This window comes from Notolabrus celidotus, chromosome 19 (genome assembly GCF_009762535.1).
Source record: "Notolabrus celidotus isolate fNotCel1 chromosome 19, fNotCel1.pri, whole genome shotgun sequence".
Lineage (NCBI taxonomy): Eukaryota > Metazoa > Chordata > Actinopteri > Labriformes > Labridae > Notolabrus > Notolabrus celidotus.
In genome coordinates this window covers 24,899,323-24,921,324 of record NC_048290.1, presented here as the reverse complement: position 1 = coordinate 24,921,324, position 22,002 = coordinate 24,899,323, and the positions used below count along the sequence as shown (strand labels likewise).

Here is a 22,002-nt window from a genome sequence, read left to right as displayed (position 1 = left end):
TGACATATGGACCTCGAATCACCACAAAAACCTGCCATTTCCAGTCCGCCCCTCCTCTGTCCCAACCCAGCCACTCCTGTGCTAAACTCTTGTTTATCCAATGACTGAACTGTGTTTGGGCCGTTACAGCAAACAGAGGGCCAAGGCAAATGTAATAACACCACAATGTGTAGCGTGCAACTACCAGCTAACACCAAAGACAACAATGAAACCACCTCCGAAGCTGCATCGTCACCATTCCTCCATTCATCTTCTTAATTTGTAAGAAGTCGGACAGCATTTTCATAAACATAATTAGAAGTTTGCAATGTTGCAAAAGCGCTGCAACCATCAAATGAGCGGGTGTCTGAAAGACCAAGTGTGTGGGCAACCTTTTCAAATGAAACCCGTCTGCCGTGTGGGCCGAGTGCGACCAGTAGCAGAGGAAGCAAAAACAAATCATGACAAAGATGAAGACAGTGACCACATAATGGTACGGAAAGCCTTGCGCTGGTGTAAACAGAGGATGGATGAAGGCAGAGGCATGTGTGTGTCTCTGGGTAAGTTCCCTATTCAAACATGTCTTGTTGTTGATGCACTGTGAGTTACGTCTTGAACAAATCCTGAGCGTGGCTTTAAAGGCGCAGCTATTTAGAACAAAGAGGGCCAAGTGTGCAACATTAAAACCTCTTTTCCTGATGGACAATCGCAGCTGAGGCCTAGAGGTCCGTACACAGGAAAAGTCCATTATCACTCCAAGTAATGGAGAAGGGGGAGGGGGGACTTCAAACTAAAAGTGTAGAAAAAGAAAAGAAAACAAGAGAGAGAATGATGACGCACAGGGTACAAAGCATTTTTCTTTTAATGGAGTCCATCAATAATGTTTCTTTCCCGCGATAGAAGCCATATTTTCAATCGTAGACATGGAGCAGAAATTAAAGACCTCTTTTCCTTTAAGTGCATTTTTTTTAAACAGACTTTGCATCAATGTGAAACAAATGTTTGGCAACACCCTAATGACATCCTGGGACTCTGGAACATATTCTTTTGCACTCTTGCCACCTAGACAAACCCGCAGCCAGTTTACACACAGACGGGAGCGCTTGTTTTATATAAACAGACAGCCCATGTGGCAAGAGGTTTGATTAGGAGGAGGCCCACAAATCCCATTAAAAGTCCATTTGTAGCTTGTTCGCAGTTTGTTTGAAGACAGGAAGAGTAACAAGGGCGGAGGGAGGTGACAGGCAGTCTGTTGTTGTTGGTGTTGTTTCCGTGCCAATTTCAGTTTGCGCACTGATGTTTAAAAACAGATATCAACCAGCAGAAGACGGAAGATCTTCATCAGTGATGCCTGGTTTCTGCCCACAGTTCTAAAACAAGGACTGAGACTCTATCCTCTGCATGACGCTGTCCATTATTGACACAGTGAGAATGATATATTGTTTCTGGTAAGTCCATCTCTGTCCTCCAAATGGTAAAGTCGTGAAAATAAAACCTGTGCATTTCTTTACATCCTCACAGTCATCCTAACAACTCCTTGATCTTAGCTGCCAGCTGTTTGTCGATGTCCACAGCAATGTTGTCGGACATCTGCTGAATCTGTGAAGGCAGGAGGGAAAAGACAACAAGAATTTAGACACACTTTTTAAGCTAATCCCCCCCCCCCCCTTTCATGCAGCAAGGAATAACTTTATGCAGCTATAATGTGTGACAAGACATGACCAGACTAATGGGGAAGATTTCCTTGTTTTTCGGGCATGATTGAGACATGAGCTGTGGCATAGCATTGGATAAAAGAATCAATAAGGAGGTTTTTCTTTGGAGTAAACTGAATGGGCTGCTGGGACTTCAATCTGTTTTTGAGGATGCTGAATTACAGAAAATCTGTAACAATAACTTACAACACAGTGTGAATCCAATTAGACAAAGTGACTCACTGGATTTGAAGAAAAATGGTGCAATAATATCTTATTAGAACCAAAATTACAGACATATATCCAACTCAAGCACCAGGTTTTTTTATTGAACCTCACATCATAGCAAACTTTACCAAAGCTTTAGTTTCTTAATTGAAACGGGAATCCCTCTGGCTATAAAATCACCAAGGTAAAAAACAGATTTTTTTCACAACTATGTGAGTCAGGAGAGGTTGAGAATCAATCACATTTTTTGTACTTGTCTCTTTTATGACGAGTTAAGATCACCTTTGATAGAAAAGTATGTATGTTCAAAATCCTGTCCTAAAGCTGTTCAAAATTTGAATGCTTATTAGCTTGCCACTTTTGGTTTCTATAGCCTGAATGAAACACTGACATGCCATATTTCCGCAACACTATCACTGTAATGCGTCTAATTTGGGCTCGTGGTCTCTTTGTTTTTATCACGGTGACTTAATCCTGTTTAAGCTGGGAATACTGTCTATGCATGATACAATCTTAGAATAAAAAAATAAACCAATCCCACTTTGTGCATATTTGAAACTTGATCAATTGTTGGCTTATTACTTGAGCAACAGGTAGAACTTCACTCTAGCTTTACCTGAGGGCAGTGTCAATTTGCTGTTGCAACAATTTTTGTTCTTAGAAAGCATCATCAGTGAAATCCTTTGAAAGCTTCAAGAAGCTCATTAAGCGCTTCCATTTTTAAGAGAAAAAGCACTGTTGTCCATTTTTCCCATCACCTACCTGCTTTTCTACAAGTCGTATTGTGTCCTCTGAGTGTCCTTCCTTTGCCTTCTTGGCCTGTGTGACAGCGTTTGATCTCACTTTCCTCAGTGACTCTTTAGCCTTGTTGCTGAACTGCTTTGCCAGCTTGGCAAGGTTCTCTCGGTGTTCCCGTGTTACTCTGCAGAGAAACAGAGAAGAGGACAAGAAAGTAAGACAAAGGACACTGTAGGAAAACTAAACAGAGGAGTCTGTATGCAGATACAAACTATTAGTAGATATTGGCTTAGCTTAGCTTGACTGGTGTCATCTGGTTGAAACAGCAGCTCCAATAAACTAAACATTGTTCAAACAGATTAATTCATACTGTACTTGACATCTACGATAATATGATAAGCCAGGCTGAACTTTCTTTATTTCATCAGGCTACTCACTGAGATTTCTAAGAAAGGGTAAGTTGGTGTTTAGTGCACATATAACACAGAAACACATAACTGTGCAGATGCAAAATGATTTAAAAAAAATTTGTCCTCACTTGTGCAAATGAGACTGTTAAGTACTCGTGGGCCTGAAGTCTAATCATTTCAGTATCAGCCATCTAACAAAAATCACTTCCCAAGATCTCAGACCAGAGCTGAAACATCCGTCATCCCAACAACTTTGCATTCACTTTGCATTTGTTAATCACTCACAAAATCCTACTTCCCATTTCACTCTGCCTTTTTTGGTCCTTAATTGGCTTTTTTTTAACGTTGTTTTTTGCCTCGGGACTATTTGCAAACAATCCAAGTGCAGCGTCTATTTACCACAAACAATACGGCCTAATTACTGATTCCAGGGCCAATCAAGGAGCGCCTTCTCTTTGGATATGCAAATGCAGGCTCGGAGCGTGCCGAGACTGATTGCAGGGGGAAAGCAGTCTGACTCTTGTCTCCCTCCTCTGCCAGACTAACACCTGCTGCTCCATGCGCACGCACACACATGCACAGACATGCACGTAAACACATGCCGGCATTTACACTCAAATACTTACATGCACGTGTGTATATGTAACAAAAAAAGACTAAATATACACATTGGGCGCGATAGTGAGTGAGTGAGTGACGGATAGTGTTGTGCCTGTTTGACTTGGCAGAAACAAAGAGAGATGGAGTGAGAGAGGTATAGACAGAATAAGAGAGGGAGAGAGAGAGAGGGACCCAAACCTCACATCATCACATTGGGGGTCTCTGTACAGCTACAAATAAAAGTCCATAAATCTGTCAGCTACAACTTAAACTGGTGGATTTATTAGAGGGCAGAAATTCAAAACCATGAATGAGGCTCATTGTAAGGTTAACCTTTGATATTTAACAGAATGTAAATGGTTATTTCATTGGTTTACTTTTAAAGTCAAGTAAAAAAAACACATCTATCTCAGAACCCATCGGCTATCGTCAGCAATGGCCGATACATGCCTCTGGGTACAATGGCTGACTTCTCAGGCATTACCAATGTAGCCAGCGATGAACTATAAGCAACTCTAGACAAGATGCCCTTTTCCCTGCCCTGCATCGTAATAGTCCAATTAGCAACTCGAGTATGACTTTGTGTTCCGGTCATAGACTGTATAAAATATGGACGTAGGATCCGTGACGTCACCCATCTTTTTCTGAAGCACTTTTTTGAGGCCAATCGTTGGCGGGAGCCATATTGCTGCTTTCCAGCGATTGTGACGTAAAGAGGCGGGCTTTGAGCCTCCTAGCCAACAGCTACAGTGTTCCTGCCTGCCAATCAAGTCAGCTGTGCCTCTCATTGGAAGACTCATAATCTCAATTTCTTGGTTCGTTAAATCCCATGGAGTAGCACCTGTTTAACTGTTTCTAGTGAGTCTCAGTTTCACTGTAAATAGTATGTTGTGCAAGGACTCTACTCTGACTTACTTCAGCACTATGAATCTGAAAAAGAAACCACTTTTCTTTTAATTTACCTGCAATTGGGAGTTTTTAAGTTTGTTTGAATGATAACATTATGGCACAGGTTTAAAGGGTTACACTGGTGAAAAGTAACAATGCAAGCTTTGTCAGGTCTATCCTCAAGAGGACATGAAAACAACCTTTAAAATTCCCTCCTGCTGAATTGGATCAGATTGATCATTTCTGATGCATTCAGTGAGGTCAGTGACGGGGTTTTGTGACACAGCTTCAAGCAGATAGTTCACTTGAGTTGACATTTTTGATCAACAGGAATCGTTGGCTGCACTTAAATGGAGTTATCTGATCATAGAGACAAATAAATAGTTTTTAGATTTCCACCAACAGGAGCTTTAATTAACACAGATTGCATTCTTCCTGCTTTTGCTCTATGCAAAGACTTTTTTTTTTCCTGCATACACCGAAGCCTGCTGATACATGATTGTTAAATACTACTCAGACTACAAATTTAAAGCATCTGGAAACCATGACAATTATCAAACTAAAATCCAGGCCTTGCAAACAGTCTCTACATTAAATGTAAAGTGGAAATAGAGAATAGCAGAGTTTGAAGATCTTATATAATATATTCCGTGTGAACAAAAGCATTCTTTTTTGGTGAAAAAAATAGTATAAATAAGTAACTTATTTAAAAAAATCACCCAATAATTCCATTACCAGAAGAGGTAAATACAGTGTGTTAATTCAAAACACTTGTACTGGGAAAACTGTGGAATTAGGTGGACATTTATAAGAAAATGTAGATGAAAATGAAAGTGCTTAAAGCGGAGAGTTTCAGTGTGCTTGAGGCTACTCGGTGTGTGTGTGTGTGAGTGTGTGTGTCAGAAATACTCACTTGGGAACTGGTACCTTGATGATCGTCCCATCCACCTCAGGGTTAAGGTTCATACTACTCTCTCTCAGTGCACGGGTGGCAGCAGCTGTGGCCTAGGGGCACACACACAGACATGTACACACAGTGTAAGAAACACATACACACACACACAAGCACGCACTAGTGTGAATGGAAAAGCAGCACTACAACTGCAGGTAGTGGCCAAGCTCCAGCTGGCAATAATTAAGGTGATGTGGTGTGTATCCAATGTGTGTGTGCATTTGTGTGTTTGGGTAGGGTGTTTGTGTGTGTGTGTGTGTGTGTGTGTGTGTGTGTGTGTGTGTGTGTGTGTGTGTGTGTGTGTGTGTGTGTGTGTGTGTGTGTGTGTGTGTGTGTGTGTGTGTGTGTGTGTGTGTGTGTGTGTGTGTGTGTGTGTGTCTGGGGAAGGCAGTGCAGTGTGGAAGTGCCTCGGGCCACTGTCAGCGCTCGGCCCTGTGGGAGAGGACTGAGAGGTTGCAGGGCAGGGCGTCGACCCATGGTGACCTCACAGGGGAGTCTGCTTGTGCTTGTGTATGATGCATGGATACACACACACAAACACACAAACACACATGTGGTTTTCAGGACTTTTTTTTTTTCAAGTTCATGTTTTCTAGAATGTTCCTTTTTTTTTTTTACAAGTTAAAAAACTCTTTTACCTTGACCATGACGATGGTAAAAAAAAAAAAAGTAAAGTAAAGGTGATGAGGTAGCACATGCACTTGTACAAATCTATTCACTTTTATAGAGGTCAGACTTGGCAAAAAGGCCAACTCATTTATTTATTTAAGCTGAAAGTGAAGTCTCAAATCTACAGGGTTGACAAATAACTGAAGGCAAGGTTGACATATGTAAACGTTGGACCCTTTAAAAGGAACAATAAAGAAAGCACAAGTGTCACTTTTTTGAGGAATATATATTGTTGAGGGCTCATTGGTTTATTTCTACTCACTGAGAAGCAGTAAATACTATTTGTTGATGAAAGAAAATCCACCTACTGGACTTTCCCTCACATCTTCCTCTGTAATGACGCAGCAACTTTTAGGCCATATAACACGCCACTGCTTGAGTCGACTTTGGAGAAACAGTTTACGCATTCAACTACTGCAAGGCCTCTAAAATAAAGTGAGACTGAAAACTAAAATTATTGTGTTATGTATTCTACTCAATGTATCTCCTTTAGCTTCAAAGACCCTTATATTGATCTACCACTTTATTGTAACTCTGCCTGCTGAACTTGAATAAGAGGGAGCCATCATTAATCTTAATTATGTTAAGTTACATCTTACCTTTTGAGTTACGCACAAGAGGGCCTCTGTTATCAGAAGTCACTGACTGCAAAATGCTGTTTTGGGGCTTTTTGCCTTTATTTGATAGGACAGCTAAAGAGAGACAGGAAATGTGGGTAATAGAGAGCGGGGGAAGACGCAGAAAATGGTCACGGACAGGAGATGAACCGGCAAACCTGGACTGTAGCCTCTGTTTGTGGGGCACTTAGACCGCTAGACCACCAGCACCCCAAATGCTGGATTTTTACTGACAATTACTTTTTTAACAGGCAAGCTCCACGTCACAAAAAATGTGCAAATGTGTTCCCTTGAAATCTCACACTCTCATGCATGACAGCGTATGAGGTGTGACTAAATAAATATATCGATGTTAATAAAAAACACACAGTCAGTTGATCAGATTGCAGTCTTTTTTGAGATGAGTGAAACACTGGTGCACATCAAGAGCAAAAGTGAGTATGCAAGCTTCTGGTCCAGGTACTACATTAAGTGATGATAGACAACGTCATATTCATCAGATAGAGTCATCTGTCAAAGCTCTGACCAGGTATGTAAACATCTGCAGAACATTTCCGTCTCAGCTGTTCTCTAGGAAGGCTTATTGAGAAAGTTGGAACAATCGGAACTCATATTGCAACAACACCATCTGTTGTCTTTTCTGGGATGAAAATAATCAGAGGGAAATGAAAATAAGAGCATGATGTGTTCTTGTGAGAGAATAAGTGATCTAGTGTCAATGGCTGGAGACGCAGCTGGTCTTGTAAATGCTGAATTGTATCTTGTTAAAACATACTGAAGTAACAGACAGACGATCTGAGACGTGTTGGTCTTCAATCACAAAACCCTTGGATGACATCAGTTAATAGATGATATGTGGAAGAGAAAAACTTGATTAATCATATCAAACTGGATCATGTAGTCCAGGAAAAACAGGAGAACCAAAGAGTTACAGGTAAACAGCTCATACGAATAAGGGAGGGAGATGAATCAAAATCCTTTGAAAAACAAAAGAAAGAAACCTCTCACACACCTCCTTCCTCAAGGCAACTCTGCAACCGCATGACAATTCCCTCAGCTGAGCTTTACTAAGTCTGCTAATGTGCAATGCAAGGAAGAAAAAAGAATAACATTTCCTCTTTATACCCCTCTCTACTCTTTCCTGACAGCTCCTTCTAGCCTTTTCCGCTGAGGGAGAAATATGGCAGCAAGATTAAAGGAATTTATTTGTGCGCATTAAATTAATTCATGAGGTTTCTTTCCTTTTGTTCAAGTCATCCGGTACACAGGCCTCTGGTTGCTCCCTTTGAGTGTGGGATGATAGATTCAGCAAATAGTTATGTTTGATTGTTCTCAGCATCAAATTCATCACCATTCCTTCTCTCTGACGACCACTCCGGTGGTTAAAAGGAAAAACAAGGCGGAATTTCTCCCTAAAAAAAACCCAATAGCAGCACGGGATCTGGTTAATATGTTGGAGAGGAAGAGAAATTACACCAAAGTTTCACATCAAACGCTGGACGGCTTGGTTCAAAGCAAAAATGAAATGTGTGTGAGAGTCTGTGCGTGTGTGTGTGTGTGTGTGTGTGTGTGTGTGTGTGTGTGTGTGTGTGTGTGTGTGTGTGTGTGTGTGTGTGCGGCTGAGTCCTGAAGAAAGCACTTCACGAACAAAGTGGTGGGATGCTTTAACATGCACATGCACACAAGCATCCTAAAACACACACAGTAAATTGCTTTGTGATCTAAGCATGCTGGTAGTTGTTGTTGGTTCCACTGTTCCCTCTCAGGCTGCTCTTAATGAATGAATGAAAAACAATGGCATGGCCTCAGGAGTGCCTTGTAATGGATAGGCGTCATTATAAGCCTATTAGCTCTGGGTACTGACGACTCACCTCAGTGTGGGACATGGGTAAAGTAGGGCACGACAGGGTAGCGCGCATGTGTTTGTGTGGGTGTATGTGCGCACATGAGTGTCTGTCAGTGTGTGTGTGGTCCGTGGTCGGAGTTTCTGGGCAGGAAATAGACTCACTAAAAGATCATCTAGCCTGATTCAGGTGGAGATGTGGATTTAAAGATTTGAGTTGATGATAAATATGTTGATTTGCATGTTTTAAGAAATCGGCACAAAGGAGAACAAAGAAGTGAAACCAAACATCTCGGGCTCAGAACAGGTGACGAGGAGGAAAACAGGAGGTGGTGGGGTAAAGCTGTGAAAGCGGTGCCTTTCTGTAGCAGACAGGTGGTTCTCTACAGCTGCTCCTCAACTGCTTTTGAATATCATCTATGCTTAGAAAAACTGTTTCTGGGCTAAAACACTTACAGGATGAAATATCTTTCAACTTTGCACAGATTTTCATTCTCCCCTGAAGATGAATCGTATAGACTTTGGTAATCCCTTTACTCTTTTTGTGAGACATGTCTCAGCATCTTATGGATGTATTGGCACAAAAACTAATCACCTGCAGAAACAGTGACAAACATTCACACCTGTGACACCATGTTTACTCTCTCATCAGCTTGATGCAGCTGTGCTTGTTGTTCATCTTCTTCACTGTATGTAATGACAAGTTGCTTACCGAAACCTACTGCGTTGGGATGTGTAGGCATTTTAATGAGTAAATTATAGCAACTTGTATTTATTTGTTTGTAGAAGAAGAACTGGTTCAACATCTTACTGAATAAATAAATATTCACCTTACCAGCCCAATATTTATTGTGCATCCCTATTGATCACCAAATGCTAGCAAGCTAAAATATCCAAGAACATGGTACACACATTATAACTGCTTGCTTTTTATCCAGATGTTGGCTCAGTCATTGAGAGCTAGGGTTGCCAACTGTCCCGTATTAGCTGGGATATCCCGTATATTGGTAAAATTGGTTTGTTTCATACAGGACCTCAATTGCCCTGTATATTGACTATTAACTCTCAGCAGACTGCACTCTACAGATCCTAGATCAGACAAAACAGCAGTGGCAGATCATGTGCCAATCACACTGCCTGTCATCCAATCACAGGCCCTCTCACTCACATCAGTTGTATACCGCGCAAATACGCCAAGTCCTGCAAAAAAGTGTGGAGAGGATTTTTTCTCTGATTGCCATTAAATGGTCAGACTCAAGAAACAGATGCAGCACAGAGCTGATCAAAAATGAACTTCAAATATCTGCAAACTGTGACTTGTCATGTAAGGACTTCTCTATGTCTGTACTAAAGGACAAAAGACTGCTTGAGTCAGTCAAGAGCAGCAACAAGTATCCATGGAAAAAGTACATTTGGTGAGTCATACTCCTCTTTAGCATTTAATTTTTCTTTTGCCTGTTTTTTATGTAAAGAGCCAAATTGTGGTTTCTTTGAGGATCATTCATATGAGGTTACATAATGATACAGTAAGGATTAAAGGAAATATACACACTTTCTGCATTTCCAGTTGAATCAGAATATGAATATACGCTGAATTCACACATCATGCTCACACCACCATGGCACCGTGCACCTGTCTCTTATCTAGCAGTGAGGAAGCTGGCAACCCTATTGAGAGCATGTAGCATACTGAGGTTAGTGATTAGCTTACAGCCTCAGTGCAGTGCATTTAGCACTTCACTTACCTGTGTACAGGTTACTTTGGCACTTTAAAAGACTATGAATTATAATCACAGCGTCTATTAAAGCCAGGTCTTGGAGTGGCATATTGTCTATGCTAACATCACATGTAACATGTTGTCATTTCCTCAACCCACCGGTCTAAATTGACAGAGTTTTCTGAAAATAAATGTTTTCTTCAGTGGTGTACTCAAGACTGAAGAGAAGAGGGGCAGGGGTGAAAACCCCCTAAAAGAGCACCTCCTTTCAAACACCTGGTATTCACAGTTTAGGGTGAACTTAAATGTATTGAGGCACAAAACAAGAGAAGGGCCTGGGGTCCTCCCCTAGAACATTTTGAGCAGCTAAAACTTAATTCCCAGCATTCTGGTGAATACTTATGAGACCATTTGTGCTGGAAATTGAGTTATTAAAAAGGAGAACACAGAACTATTTACTTATTTCTATATTATTGATTATAGTACATAATGAACATAACATAACACAATTAACTACATGTGTATCGAGAGGGAACTTTTTTTTTATGTTTTATACATTTGAGGGGCATCCAGAGGGCACTTTTGGGGTTTCTATACATTCTTGGGGCATCTAGAGGGCACTTTTTAACATTTTTTCCTCTGAAAGTGCTCCGGAGAAGGCAATTTATTTATGTTGTATCTACTACAGTGGCGTCAGAGGGCAATTTAGCGCGTTTTCTTTCGGACATGAAGGCACCAAGGGGGTCATTTGTCAGATTCCATAACAGTATGTAAAAAGGCTCATTTGAGTGTTTAAGCCCACTTTTAACCACATGATGCACTTGAATAAAAGTGAAAGAAAAGAAAGAAACATTTCAAAGTGAACCTCCAAGTCTAAACCATACTATTTACAACAGTTATTCTCTATAATTAGAGCAAACTTAATTGAAGGTATGAAAAGCAATTTGTAGCTTTTAATCTGGTCAATGTCTATTAAGTCAGTCACGACTATCTGATTGTATATTATCCTGTTAAATGCTCAAAATAAGCACATTAAAGTTCTCCAGACCACCACAGAGTCCCACCACTAATAAAGTATGTTCCCCTATGGACAACATTTCTTTCTGCAGCTCTGATTAGTACAGTGTTGTATCATCTAAGAGGCAGCACAGGGAGAGAGAAAAAAAGAGCAAAAAAAGAAAAATAATCCATTCCTTCCTAACCTGGGGGTAAAATGAGGTAATTTCCTTTTCTGTGACAGCTTACACGCAGACATAACCACATCGCAGAGCGTGCGCACACACAGAGTTCATGTTGCTATCTTTCAGCCCAGAACAAAGGGCTCAGCGAGTGATCAATCAATTTGCATCTGAGAGGAGCAGCTCAGGTTTCATTTACACAGAGAAGTGGGCTTAGTGCTCTGGTCTGGCTCACTTTTCCTTCTGTGAGAACCGTCGGTCTATCTGTCTGTGCTTTGGATTATTTTTATAAAGCTCTCAGTTACTGTGTGCTTGTCGGCATTAGATGAACGGATACCTGAAGAATCTGTATGTGTGTGTTCTTTTAGTTTGGGTCTAAGTGTACGCATCACTGTGTGTGTGCGTGTGTGTGTGTGTGTGTGATCATCTTACCTCTGGGAAGCTGCTCATGTTGACCATAATGGCCTGAGGTGATTTCATGGAGATCTGACCCAGCTGGTTGAGGGGAAACTTCCCGTCTTGAGTCGTCACCACAATGTGATCCAGAGCTCCTAACAGACAGATACATGCAACTGTTTATGTTCTTAATTTAGATACATGCATATTTCATCTAAGGCATCATCTTACTGTGTCCATGTGCAGAGCAGTCACCTTGTTTTTGTTCATCTTAAAATGTGCAGGCCACTTTCATCAACCAAGGTTTCATTTATAAGCATTTACACAATTCAGGAATGACTTTAAGGACATCATTGTGGTTGTTTGACAAATTTTTTATCCTTCTTGAATAAATGAATATAAGAATATAAACTGGTATGAAATGTGGTGACTACAGTAGCTTCTCTTGTCTGGTGGCACTATCGTCATGTAGACTATATATGAAGAAAAATACAGGCAATTACTCACAGACGGTCAGATTAACAAACATAAAGACAGATAGATAAATGTGCAGCAGAAGCCACAAGTCGAATGAGCAAGTAAGGAAAAACAATATCAGGGTTTCCATGATCTATTGTCTGTCCTCACTGTCAACACTTAAAGAAATGAAGCTAATATTGCCAACATGAGTTGACTTCTGTCCACTCCTTCCCTCCCTCCCTCCCTCCCTCCCTCCATCCATCCGCCTCTCTCCCTCTCCTCCATCTGGCTAACCTCAGACGCAGTTGTTTCCTTCTTCCCCACTCTGCCTTACATCACCCGCTCCCTGCTCACCCGCAGGGGGGCTGCGCTGGTGGTGTGTGTGTGTGTGTGTGTGTGTGTGTGTGTGTGTGTGTGTGTGTGTGTGTGTGTGTGTGTGTGTGTGTGTGTGTGTGTGTGTGTGTGTGTGTGTGTTTGTGGAAAAGGGTGGGTGAAGAGGAGGTGAGCCAATGGTGTAATTTTCCCAACGCGATCAATTTGTCTTATGATTTCCAGGGCTATAAAAGGATTTACCAGTCAGATATTACATTCAGAGGAAAAAATGAGACATAAACGGCTGGTAGGATGTGATAAAAAATTGACTTTGAACATCTATTTTCGTGCAGCTCTTAACCTTTCTGTCCCACTGTGTGTCTCGTAGTGGTTCTGTGTGAAGATGCAGACCACTTTTGTCCAGATCTGTGACCTTCTGTTCGTCTGTCTCTGTTACCTGTGTTGTGATAATGAGCGCAGAAACATCTGCTGGTAGTTAAGGATGGCAGACAGACAGAAAGACTGACATTTCTATGATTACAAAGGTGGATGTTGAGGAGGGATGCTGGGAAAACAACCAGGACAGACAAAGTTGGCTGAGATAGCATTTGCAAAATTGTTGTTAGATAAAGGCATATCATATAGTGGCAGTACTATGATCTAGAAAATAGAGTTAAATAAAGTCGTATGTAGGCTGTGTCTGGTTAAACCGGCATGTAACCACTTGATCGGAGTAATGCATAATCAACACAGGCATGTGGACAATTATCCATAGGAAGGACTGATGGTTGTAGCTAGCTCTGCTGATGTCAGCCAAACTCAGCTAAACAATTTGGCATCAATTATACCCACAGACTCTTTGATCCGGGGCTAAATAAATGGTGCTCTCAGTTTTGAGTGTAGTCTCACCATTTAAATAGTCTGAATTTTAATTTATGTTTCATCGACTAGGAAGTTAGTCATTCAGAACATCCCTCATGTAAGAGTGTACACGGTCCATCAATGCTTGTTATCACTATACAAAGGTAAAGAAGTCTGCACATTAAATGTCCCAAATTAGCGTACAAAATAGCAATAGATGACTTTCAGAGCAAAGCCTTCCTCAGCAGTGAGGCTTGTTATGCGCTGGAAACTGAATGACAAACATAAACCAACAACAAAGCTCTGGCATATCATTCCCCTTCAAGTTTATTAAGTCAACTTGATAGCATATAGATACTTCTAAACAAATATAACACCGATAAAGAAACATTACAGTTGAGTTTGAGTCATGTTTCTGGCCATATGGTAAATTTTAGCCTTGTTACCAAGCGGCAACCTCCGGTCTAAAAATATGAGTCCAATGTGGAAGTGCTAAAAACTGCAGTTCATCGAGGATCTGCTTGAGGCACAACAATTCAAAAACACAGATCTTTACCGCAGAAATAAACATGTTTACAGCCTGGTACAGAAGACAAGTGTAGTCTGGATAGATAATTTCTCGATCAACACACTGTTCAGGGGGTGAATATTTTTCTAACTCAGCAATTTCGAAGATATTGAGATTACGAGTCTTCCAATGAGAGGCACAGCTGACTTGATTGACAGGCGGGAACACTGTAGCTGTTGGCTAAGAGGCTCAAAGCCCGCCTCTTTACGTCACAATTGCTGGCTCAATTGGCTTCAAAACAGCGCTTCAGAAACAGATGGGTGACGTCACGGATACTACGTCCATTTTTTTATACAGTCTATGCGTGTTACTTAATCTGCTTCTGGCTCATTTTTTGGTCTCCACCAGCACTTTGACAGCTACATGCTTTACTATGAACCTTGTGTTTGTTCACTTAGATTGATCAGTCTGTTGTTTGGAGCTGGATAGTTTGCATACGGATGTTTGTTTTTTTACAGCTTTTATGCTGAAAAACAGCTTCCTACCATCTCTGGAAAAAAGGCATTAGAGAAGAGTGACGTTAAGACTAAAAAATACAACAATGAGCTTAAAGAAGCCAACATGGAATCCTACCTAATACTTCTGATTTTGTATTCACTGTCAACAGCTTTGAAATGCTCTTGGTATCATACTTTATTTAAAGATCAGGTTTATTTTCCTTCTGATAATGTTAACTGATGTTATAGTCTTTGTCCACTTCGTCTTGAAGTGCTCCATGGAAACAAATTTGATTTTTAATCAATTACCTGTGGACAAAGAAATGATCTCTTCTCTCTACATCTATGACTTTCTGACTTATATCTACCACACACAAACACATGCACTCTGTTGTGTGTGTTCATACATTTACACACTACAGTACATACAGTTATATCCACACATATGTAGTCATAAACTTAATGAGAGCCAGATGAGGGGTTCATGGAACAAACACACACACACTCACTCAGACACACATTCGGACAGCTGACGTAATTTCATTCCACCATCTCATCTCTCCTGTCAGCTCTAAGTCCTGCTGCCTCCCTGGATTACTGCGCAGCTGGACAGAAGGGAGGAGGATGGAGGGACTGAAGGAGAGATGGAGGGATGGAGGGAGAAAAGAGGGCAGATAACAGAATGGAGGTATGGAGACAAAAATAACCAAAGAAACAGAAGGAGGAAAGAATGGGAGCCGTCGCTGTTGTGTAAACAAATGTTTCCCTGAAGGTCAATAAGAAACGGAAATGACAAAGTATAAACTGAAGATAGGCCAGAATATAAGAGCTAGGGAACTTGGAAAAACAACAGAGTAGTGCAAGTAATAGAAGAAGTAATAGAAGGGTTCAAAGGAGGGGCTGGAGACAGAAAATGACTCAAACTACTCAAATTGCTGAATGATGAGGGGAGAAAGACAAAAAAGAGCTTAAGATGAAAAATTAGAGGAAAAATTAATATAGAATAACGAAGAACTTGGAAGAAATCTTTAAGACCTGACAATTAAGTATGAAGCATAAAATGTAAAGGTTATGTTTGTTGTGATGCGTCTCCACATGCTGCGGATCAAATATCAGGAAAAGCTGACTTTCATCTGGGGAGCAGGAAAGTTTAAAGTTTGAAGTCTGATCCTAGAAGCTGCCTCCTCCTCTGGGAGCTTCCATTACACACCCCACCTCTGACTTCCCCCGAGCCTAGCTCCAGTTTGTTAGAACCCAGAGGCAAAGCGTCATGACCTGGATGTAGTTGGGGAAACAAAGGTCAACCTTGGGTCAAGGTAGGGTCACACTCGGACTCAATCTAGACCCTGAAGGCACCTAAGCACTCTGTGTGCTACTCTGTGATAATGTGGCTTTATTTGAACCAACATCATAGGAGACAGAAAACAGGGATGTGATCTTCTGGACTGATGCAGAAATCCTGATTTTATCACTGGAAGAGTGACCCATGTAAATAATGGATATCCACAAAAACACACATTGAAAGAAAGAGGGTTAAAAGCTGCTCAGTGACATGATGAGAATTTAAGGTCATCTAAAGCATAAAATGTGTGATTGCACTTTGAATTGAAAATGGTTGCTAGTTATATGCACATCATGCAAGTTCAGGGTAATCAAAAACGTCAAGCAAAAATAATAAAGGATAAGCTCACACACTCACTCAATGTTGTTGGTCCAACAACTCAAAACATTATGACATATCAAAAGTCCTTATGGCATGAAGTGTGAGGGCAGAAAACTTTACATTTCCAAGTATTCATACTCAATTTGTGTTGAACTTGAACTGTTTTCTTTTAATTAACAGCAGTGAGTCATGTTAGATTTTTGGTTGTATTTACAGGCTGTGCATGTATTACAAAATACTTAAAGAGTACTTCCCTGTTTCGATCAGAACTTTGATTCTATGTCTTGGAAAACAGGCTGTATCCAACTTTGAAGCCATTGAGGGTCAGAATTTGAAAGCACAATCCAAATTTGTTACATGCATGATATTTAACTGAATAATGAGGGTGTTGTCACTTGTTTCTATGAAAGATTGTGTTTATTTGACTGGAGTGTTCAGCTGCAACACTGTCTCTCTCCGTCACTTGCTCTCTTGCAGTCTGGCGTAAGAGTTGCCATGGTTGCTTGGATGTTTTCTGTCTGTCTTTAAATTTAGTGACTCCTCTTATTATCAAAATCAAGAATTCCATTACAACAAGAGACGTTCTCCTCTTCATATCAACGACTGCTGATAGTATGTGAAATAGAAAGTAATCATGATCTGAATTATGATCATTTCTACTTTTCTTATTCACCTTATTTTTTGAATACGGAAGTAGAGCTATGGCGTATTTCAGAGTTTTGTTCCAGACATCCGGTTTAAAATATTCGTTGTTGTGTGTCTTGCTTGGTCTTTTCCGTTTGTACCAGATGTTGTGACATCCTCTGACGGCACACATAATTCCCGTTTTCCTCGATTACATCACTTTCGAGAGATTTGTGGCTCTATCGGCTTTGAAATAGTCAAGCTACTGGCATTTACCATTGACCGGAAGTAAGGCACCGGAAGTGCTTCACAAAAGACACTTAACTGCCTGCGTCTGTTCAACCACCGAAAATAAGGTGAATAATTGTGCAAAATTAGACACCAGTCTCCAGTAAACACAAACCATGTGTTTGCAGAAGTGCTAAAATGTTACTAAAACAGAGGTTTGTAAATGTATTCAAATGATGTGAGCAGGTGCACTGTGCCCATTTTGATTGGAATGAAGAAGCCTGCTGTGAGAAACTAGAAACGGGGCCGCCGTTGGTCTGGCGGTCCAAACGCCCTCCCCATATACAGAGGCCATAGCCCTCGTTGCAGAGGTCGTAGGTTCGATTCCAGCCTCATCCATTTACTGCATGTCCTTCTCATCTCTCTACTATCCACGTTCCCTGTCTCTCTCTTCAGCTGTCCTATCCATTAAAGACAAAAGGCCCAAAAATATAACTTTAAAAAAAAGCTAGATACATCTATGACCATCTATGTCAACAATAATGTTCAGTTTTTGAATTTGCATTTAAAAGATTACGTTCAGTGAAGGTCTAGTTTGAACGTGCCCTTTTTTGAAGAAGAGGAACATATACCCTTATGAATACTTCAGGAAAAGTGCATTTCCCAAGGGACTCTGTCATAATGTGTTGAAATTAAAATTGTTTTCATGGTGCAGTTCTTTCTTTTTAACAGCATCTTTTAAGATTTGCACTACCCGTTTTAAATTTCTAAAATTACAGAGGTGTTTATAGGGGACTTTCTTAAATTATATTTTGGCTTTATATCAATTATAACTTAAGTATCAGGTTCTATGTAAATAACAAATGTACATAAAAGAATAGCTGGAGCTGTTAGACACGTCTTCACTGTGTACTCTCTTAAAATTATTTTTTCTCCCACTTCAAGGTAACTACAATTTTGAACTTGTGACTTAATGTTTCATTCTGTTTTGCCTTACTGGTAACACTTAACTTTTGTGCACAAGGGCATTGAGTCCGTTGGACAGAGAGTCTTGTTTGTGCACAACATGAGAACCGAATAAGAAACCCAGATGAGTTAAATACCTGGCGAGGTCCTGATGCTGAGGTTGCGTGTGAAGTCCTCTTTGAGCGCATTGAGAACAGCCGTCATGTCCTCCACCACCTCATCCAGACTGATGATGTCTCCAACCAGAGCTGCATTAATATTCACCTTAGCTGCCTGGCCCTTTGCCTTGGCTTAGAAGACAAAGAGAGGGGAAGAAAAGAAAGAGAGGAACGAGTAGAGCCTCATATCGAAGACAAATAATATCTAATCATGTAACCCGCGTTCATGCCAGCAGAACAGCAGAGGCTGCACTCTAGGTGAACTCCAGTCTCTGCTATCTCCTCCCTCACCTTTTGACTTCTTTGTGGCGTAGAGTCTGGAGCATGCAGCAGGTGGGTGGCAGGGGGTGCCAGTGTTCAGAGGTAGATGAGTGGCTCTGACTCTGGAGGGAGCGACGAGGGGAGATCGGACCTGACGCACCAGGGTCTGACAGAGCAGTGGTCGCAGCAGGCTCAGCTGATTCAAAGCCATGACTGTCAAGACAAAAGCTTTGAAAAGATAGACAATCAAACCAACCTTTCCTGATCATGTTTACAAGAATGAAGTAATAACTCATATCAGCCAGTAGGAGGTGAGCCTACATCTCACTCCAAAATATTACAGCACCATAGTTTCTTGTTAACTCCACAATTATTTAAAGGTGATCTGCTTAAAGAAACAGTAAATAGAGCTCAACCTGTCATCTACACGTTCTTTACAATGCCAACATTACGTTATAGCAATATAAATGACAGCCAATTTGCAAGACTTAAAGTAATTTACAATGTTGCTGGTGGTACAATCCTTTTTGTTTATGCTTCATTCTAATCAATCTTTATTTATATAACGCCAAATCACAACAAATATTATCCCAAGACGCTTTACAAACAGAGCAGGTCTAGACCGTACTCTATGTTCTATTAACAAAGACCCAACCACAAGACAGCATTAGATCCAGTTCCATTTTACAGACAGGACTCAGTCTGATCTCATTTTAATCCACCATGAGCAGAGCACTTTGCAGCATTTTGCAAGTTACAGCAGCAAGGACAAACTTCCTTTTAACAGGCAGATCTGAACCAGACTCATGTTAGACAGCCATCTGCCTTGATTGAATTGGGTTTAGGGTTGCAACTAATAATTATTATTATCATCTTAATCTGCTAATCTTCCCCTTTTCAGTGCAGAGATGACATGGCAGGATTAGCAGAGGTTTCATCAAAAACATCAATAATGAGCTATGACAAGCCAAATTATCAGCCCGTACAAGTTCTTCTTTAACATCAATAACTAAATAATTAAACGTTAGGTCTATAAAATAGACAGAAAATGTAGAAAAAAATGCCACTATAGTTTTAAGAGTCAAATCTGATGCATTGAGATTTTTGTTTTATCAATAAAACAAAAACAAATTCTTAATAATATTTGTTTCTCAGCATTTAAGGTAATAAGAGATTGTTTGGGTATTTTCCTCAAGAAGGACTGATAAACAGAGCTCATCAACACTTTTTGTCTTGTGCTTAATTGACAAACAGTTTAATTTCTGTGGCTTAAACCAGATTTTACCTGACAATAAAAGTACAAAGATGTACATAAAGCTTTTCAAAATAAGATTACACTTAACTGTTACTGTGAAATGTCCTGCAACACATATCACAAGACACTTTCTATGAAGTTACACAAAATATATCAGTTCTCTTGCTGACATGGTCCAACACCACAGTCCAAAACAAAGTCCACACTCTCCCACACACGTTTGTTTGGGAATTCCTGAAGGGGAACCTCCCTTTCCAAAAAAAAAAAAAATCCCCACACAACAATATGAAACCAACCGCTCCCTTTCTATTGACTGACAACCTCCCACCTCGCAGCATAGCTCTAAAGTGTGAACCGTGTCAGTGAACCTCAGCGTACACACACAAGCACAGACAAACTGTGAGGTTTGGAAGCCCACAGACTCAAACACACACTAAAGCCCGTCTTTCACAGTCAGTGGTTGTGAACAGCTCTCAGTGTACTTTAGCATGACTGACATCCTTTGTTGTGTGATGTGCATTACTAACTGTTACCTGTGAGGAGATGCAAACCATACTGCGTGTCTAGAGACATAACAGTCTGCCACAAAAACAGGAGAAGTTTCCTAAATGCACATTTCTTCTGATATTGAAATATGTTATACATATTCTGTCTGAAAAAAATGTCAAAGTTCCTCTGAGATAAATAATGTTTAAAAAACATTGTTTTAAAGTGTCATAACCTCTCTTAAAGAACCCATCAGGAATATTTTTCCTGCAGTTGTGATTGTTAAGCCCTCTTCAGGTCACCTGCAGCCCAAAAACCACAGATACAATTCTGATGTTATCGTCCTCAGTGGTTGCTACACCTCGCATTAGTCCACGCCTGGTGATAATCAACGCCTGGTGATAATCAACATTGTCCATCTTGTTAACCAAAATCCAAACATGTTCCAAATGCTTTATTTTGGCTACACATTGTACCACCACCTACCATACAAACCCACCACATGCATCCACGGCTGGCAGGTTTCCTGACAAGCTGATATGATACAGTGCACTTGTGGCAGAGCAGGTACACTCCGATGAGGGACGCTGACGGATCTCTTTACAGTGGAAGTCAAGCAGAAAAAGTGAAGCACAGGTGTTCAGTGGGATACTGTAGCCACACATCCTGTGGATTTCACACACTACAGCAGCTGGAGACACACCTCTTTTCCTTCAAGTGGCAAAACCCAGCTGGTGAGCCTGCATGATCTCTCCTTCTGCACACTTTACAGTTTGAGCAGAAATAATACAGCACTGTATCTGATAATGTTCAGCCAGATCAAACAAGCTGATCAGGCTGAATTTACACTGAAGTATAACTTCATATTTTTCCAAAAATCCTCAGTTATATGTTGATGAAGAGGGTTATTTTTAATCTAAACGGTTACAATATTTTCTCAATTTCATTTAGGGTTTAGGTTAGCTCCGATCACAACTCAAATAGCCTTTTTTTACAGTTCCAAGTCCAAAACGAAAAGCATTACAGGGGAGAAAGTTAAAATGTCCTATGTCAGACGCTTTGGCTGATACATATTTGAGATTTTTTGCGTTATTTCCAGATTAAATAAAAGATAAATAAGAGTCTAATGTGTCAGTCTAATCTTTTTAATAGCTCACATTAACAAACTATTGAAGACACTATTTATAAGACACCTGGCTTGTCTCCCTGGCTCTTATTATCTACTTTAAAAGATCACATAATTACAAATATTGTATAAATTTTAATATCATGCGATCAGATGTTTTCATTGCTGATTCTCTAATTATGAACATTCAGTCTTCACGACCTGGTAATTCAGAATTGGATTTCCAGAATAATACTCGATTAAAGCGGGACAACAAACCCACACTGTCAGAGTAATGTATCATTCACAGTATTCCCTAACTTAGTGTAAGTGAAGCGGTGTGAAGGTCGGTATGTATGAGCAAACACACAGCACTTCTTCGCCCTCTTCTGCCCATACAAATCCAACATATATGTAAATGCATTGGTGCTTAACAATAACACTGAGGTTAACAGCAGCTACAGAGGAAAAAAGCACACTTTCACCGGATATTAAACCACACAGATACTTACTTTCTAGTATACTGTCCTCACAGAAGCATGTTAGCTTGGGAAAAGCCACATTTGACATCTATTTCGTCATCAGTACGCGCAGATAGGACGAACCAGTTTGGGACACTTGGAATGTATTACGGGGCAGACCGAGTGAGCGGGGTTATAATCTAGCACCAGCGAATTTACCACGCGGACGACGCCAAACATAAAACCGA

The 22,002-nt window shown here is 40.5% G+C and overlaps 1 protein-coding gene across 2 annotated transcripts; it reads right to left on the bottom strand.

The window, feature by feature from the left end:
• Positions 1 to 823: 823 nt before the first annotated feature.
• mrrf (mitochondrial ribosome recycling factor) lies at positions 824 to 21,935 on the bottom strand. 2 transcript variants are annotated; one of them, XM_034709381.1, is made up of 7 exons: positions 21,806 to 21,935; positions 18,478 to 18,675; positions 18,166 to 18,318; positions 11,947 to 12,065; positions 5,451 to 5,542; positions 2,664 to 2,823; positions 824 to 1,578 (listed from the first exon to the last, which is right to left on the bottom strand). In XM_034709381.1, exons 1-7 carry the CDS (start codon positions 21,861 to 21,863, stop codon positions 1,501 to 1,503), a joined length of 858 nt encoding a protein of 285 aa, XP_034565272.1. In that variant the 5' UTR covers positions 21,864 to 21,935; the 3' UTR covers positions 824 to 1,500. The 2 variants fall into 2 exon arrangements, with proteins under 2 accessions (XP_034565272.1, XP_034565273.1); XM_034709382.1 differs by lacking the exon at positions 21,806 to 21,935 and adding an exon at positions 20,675 to 20,711.
• Positions 21,936 to 22,002: the final 67 nt, after the last annotated feature.

Excerpts from the sequence above, each read along its gene's own strand:
- mrrf (XM_034709381.1), bottom strand. The coding sequence starts at position 21,863 with ATGTCAAATGTGGCTTTTCCCAAGCTAACATGCTTCTGTGAGGACAGT. Across the intron at positions 18,319-18,477 it reads CGCCACAAAGAAGTCAAAAG|CCAAGGCAAAGGGCCAGGCA; the intron begins GTGAGGGAGGAG and ends TTGTCTTCTAAG. Across the intron at positions 1,579-2,663 it reads TACGACTTGTAGAAAAGCAG|ATTCAGCAGATGTCCGACAA; the intron begins GTAGGTGATGGG and ends CTGCCTTCACAG.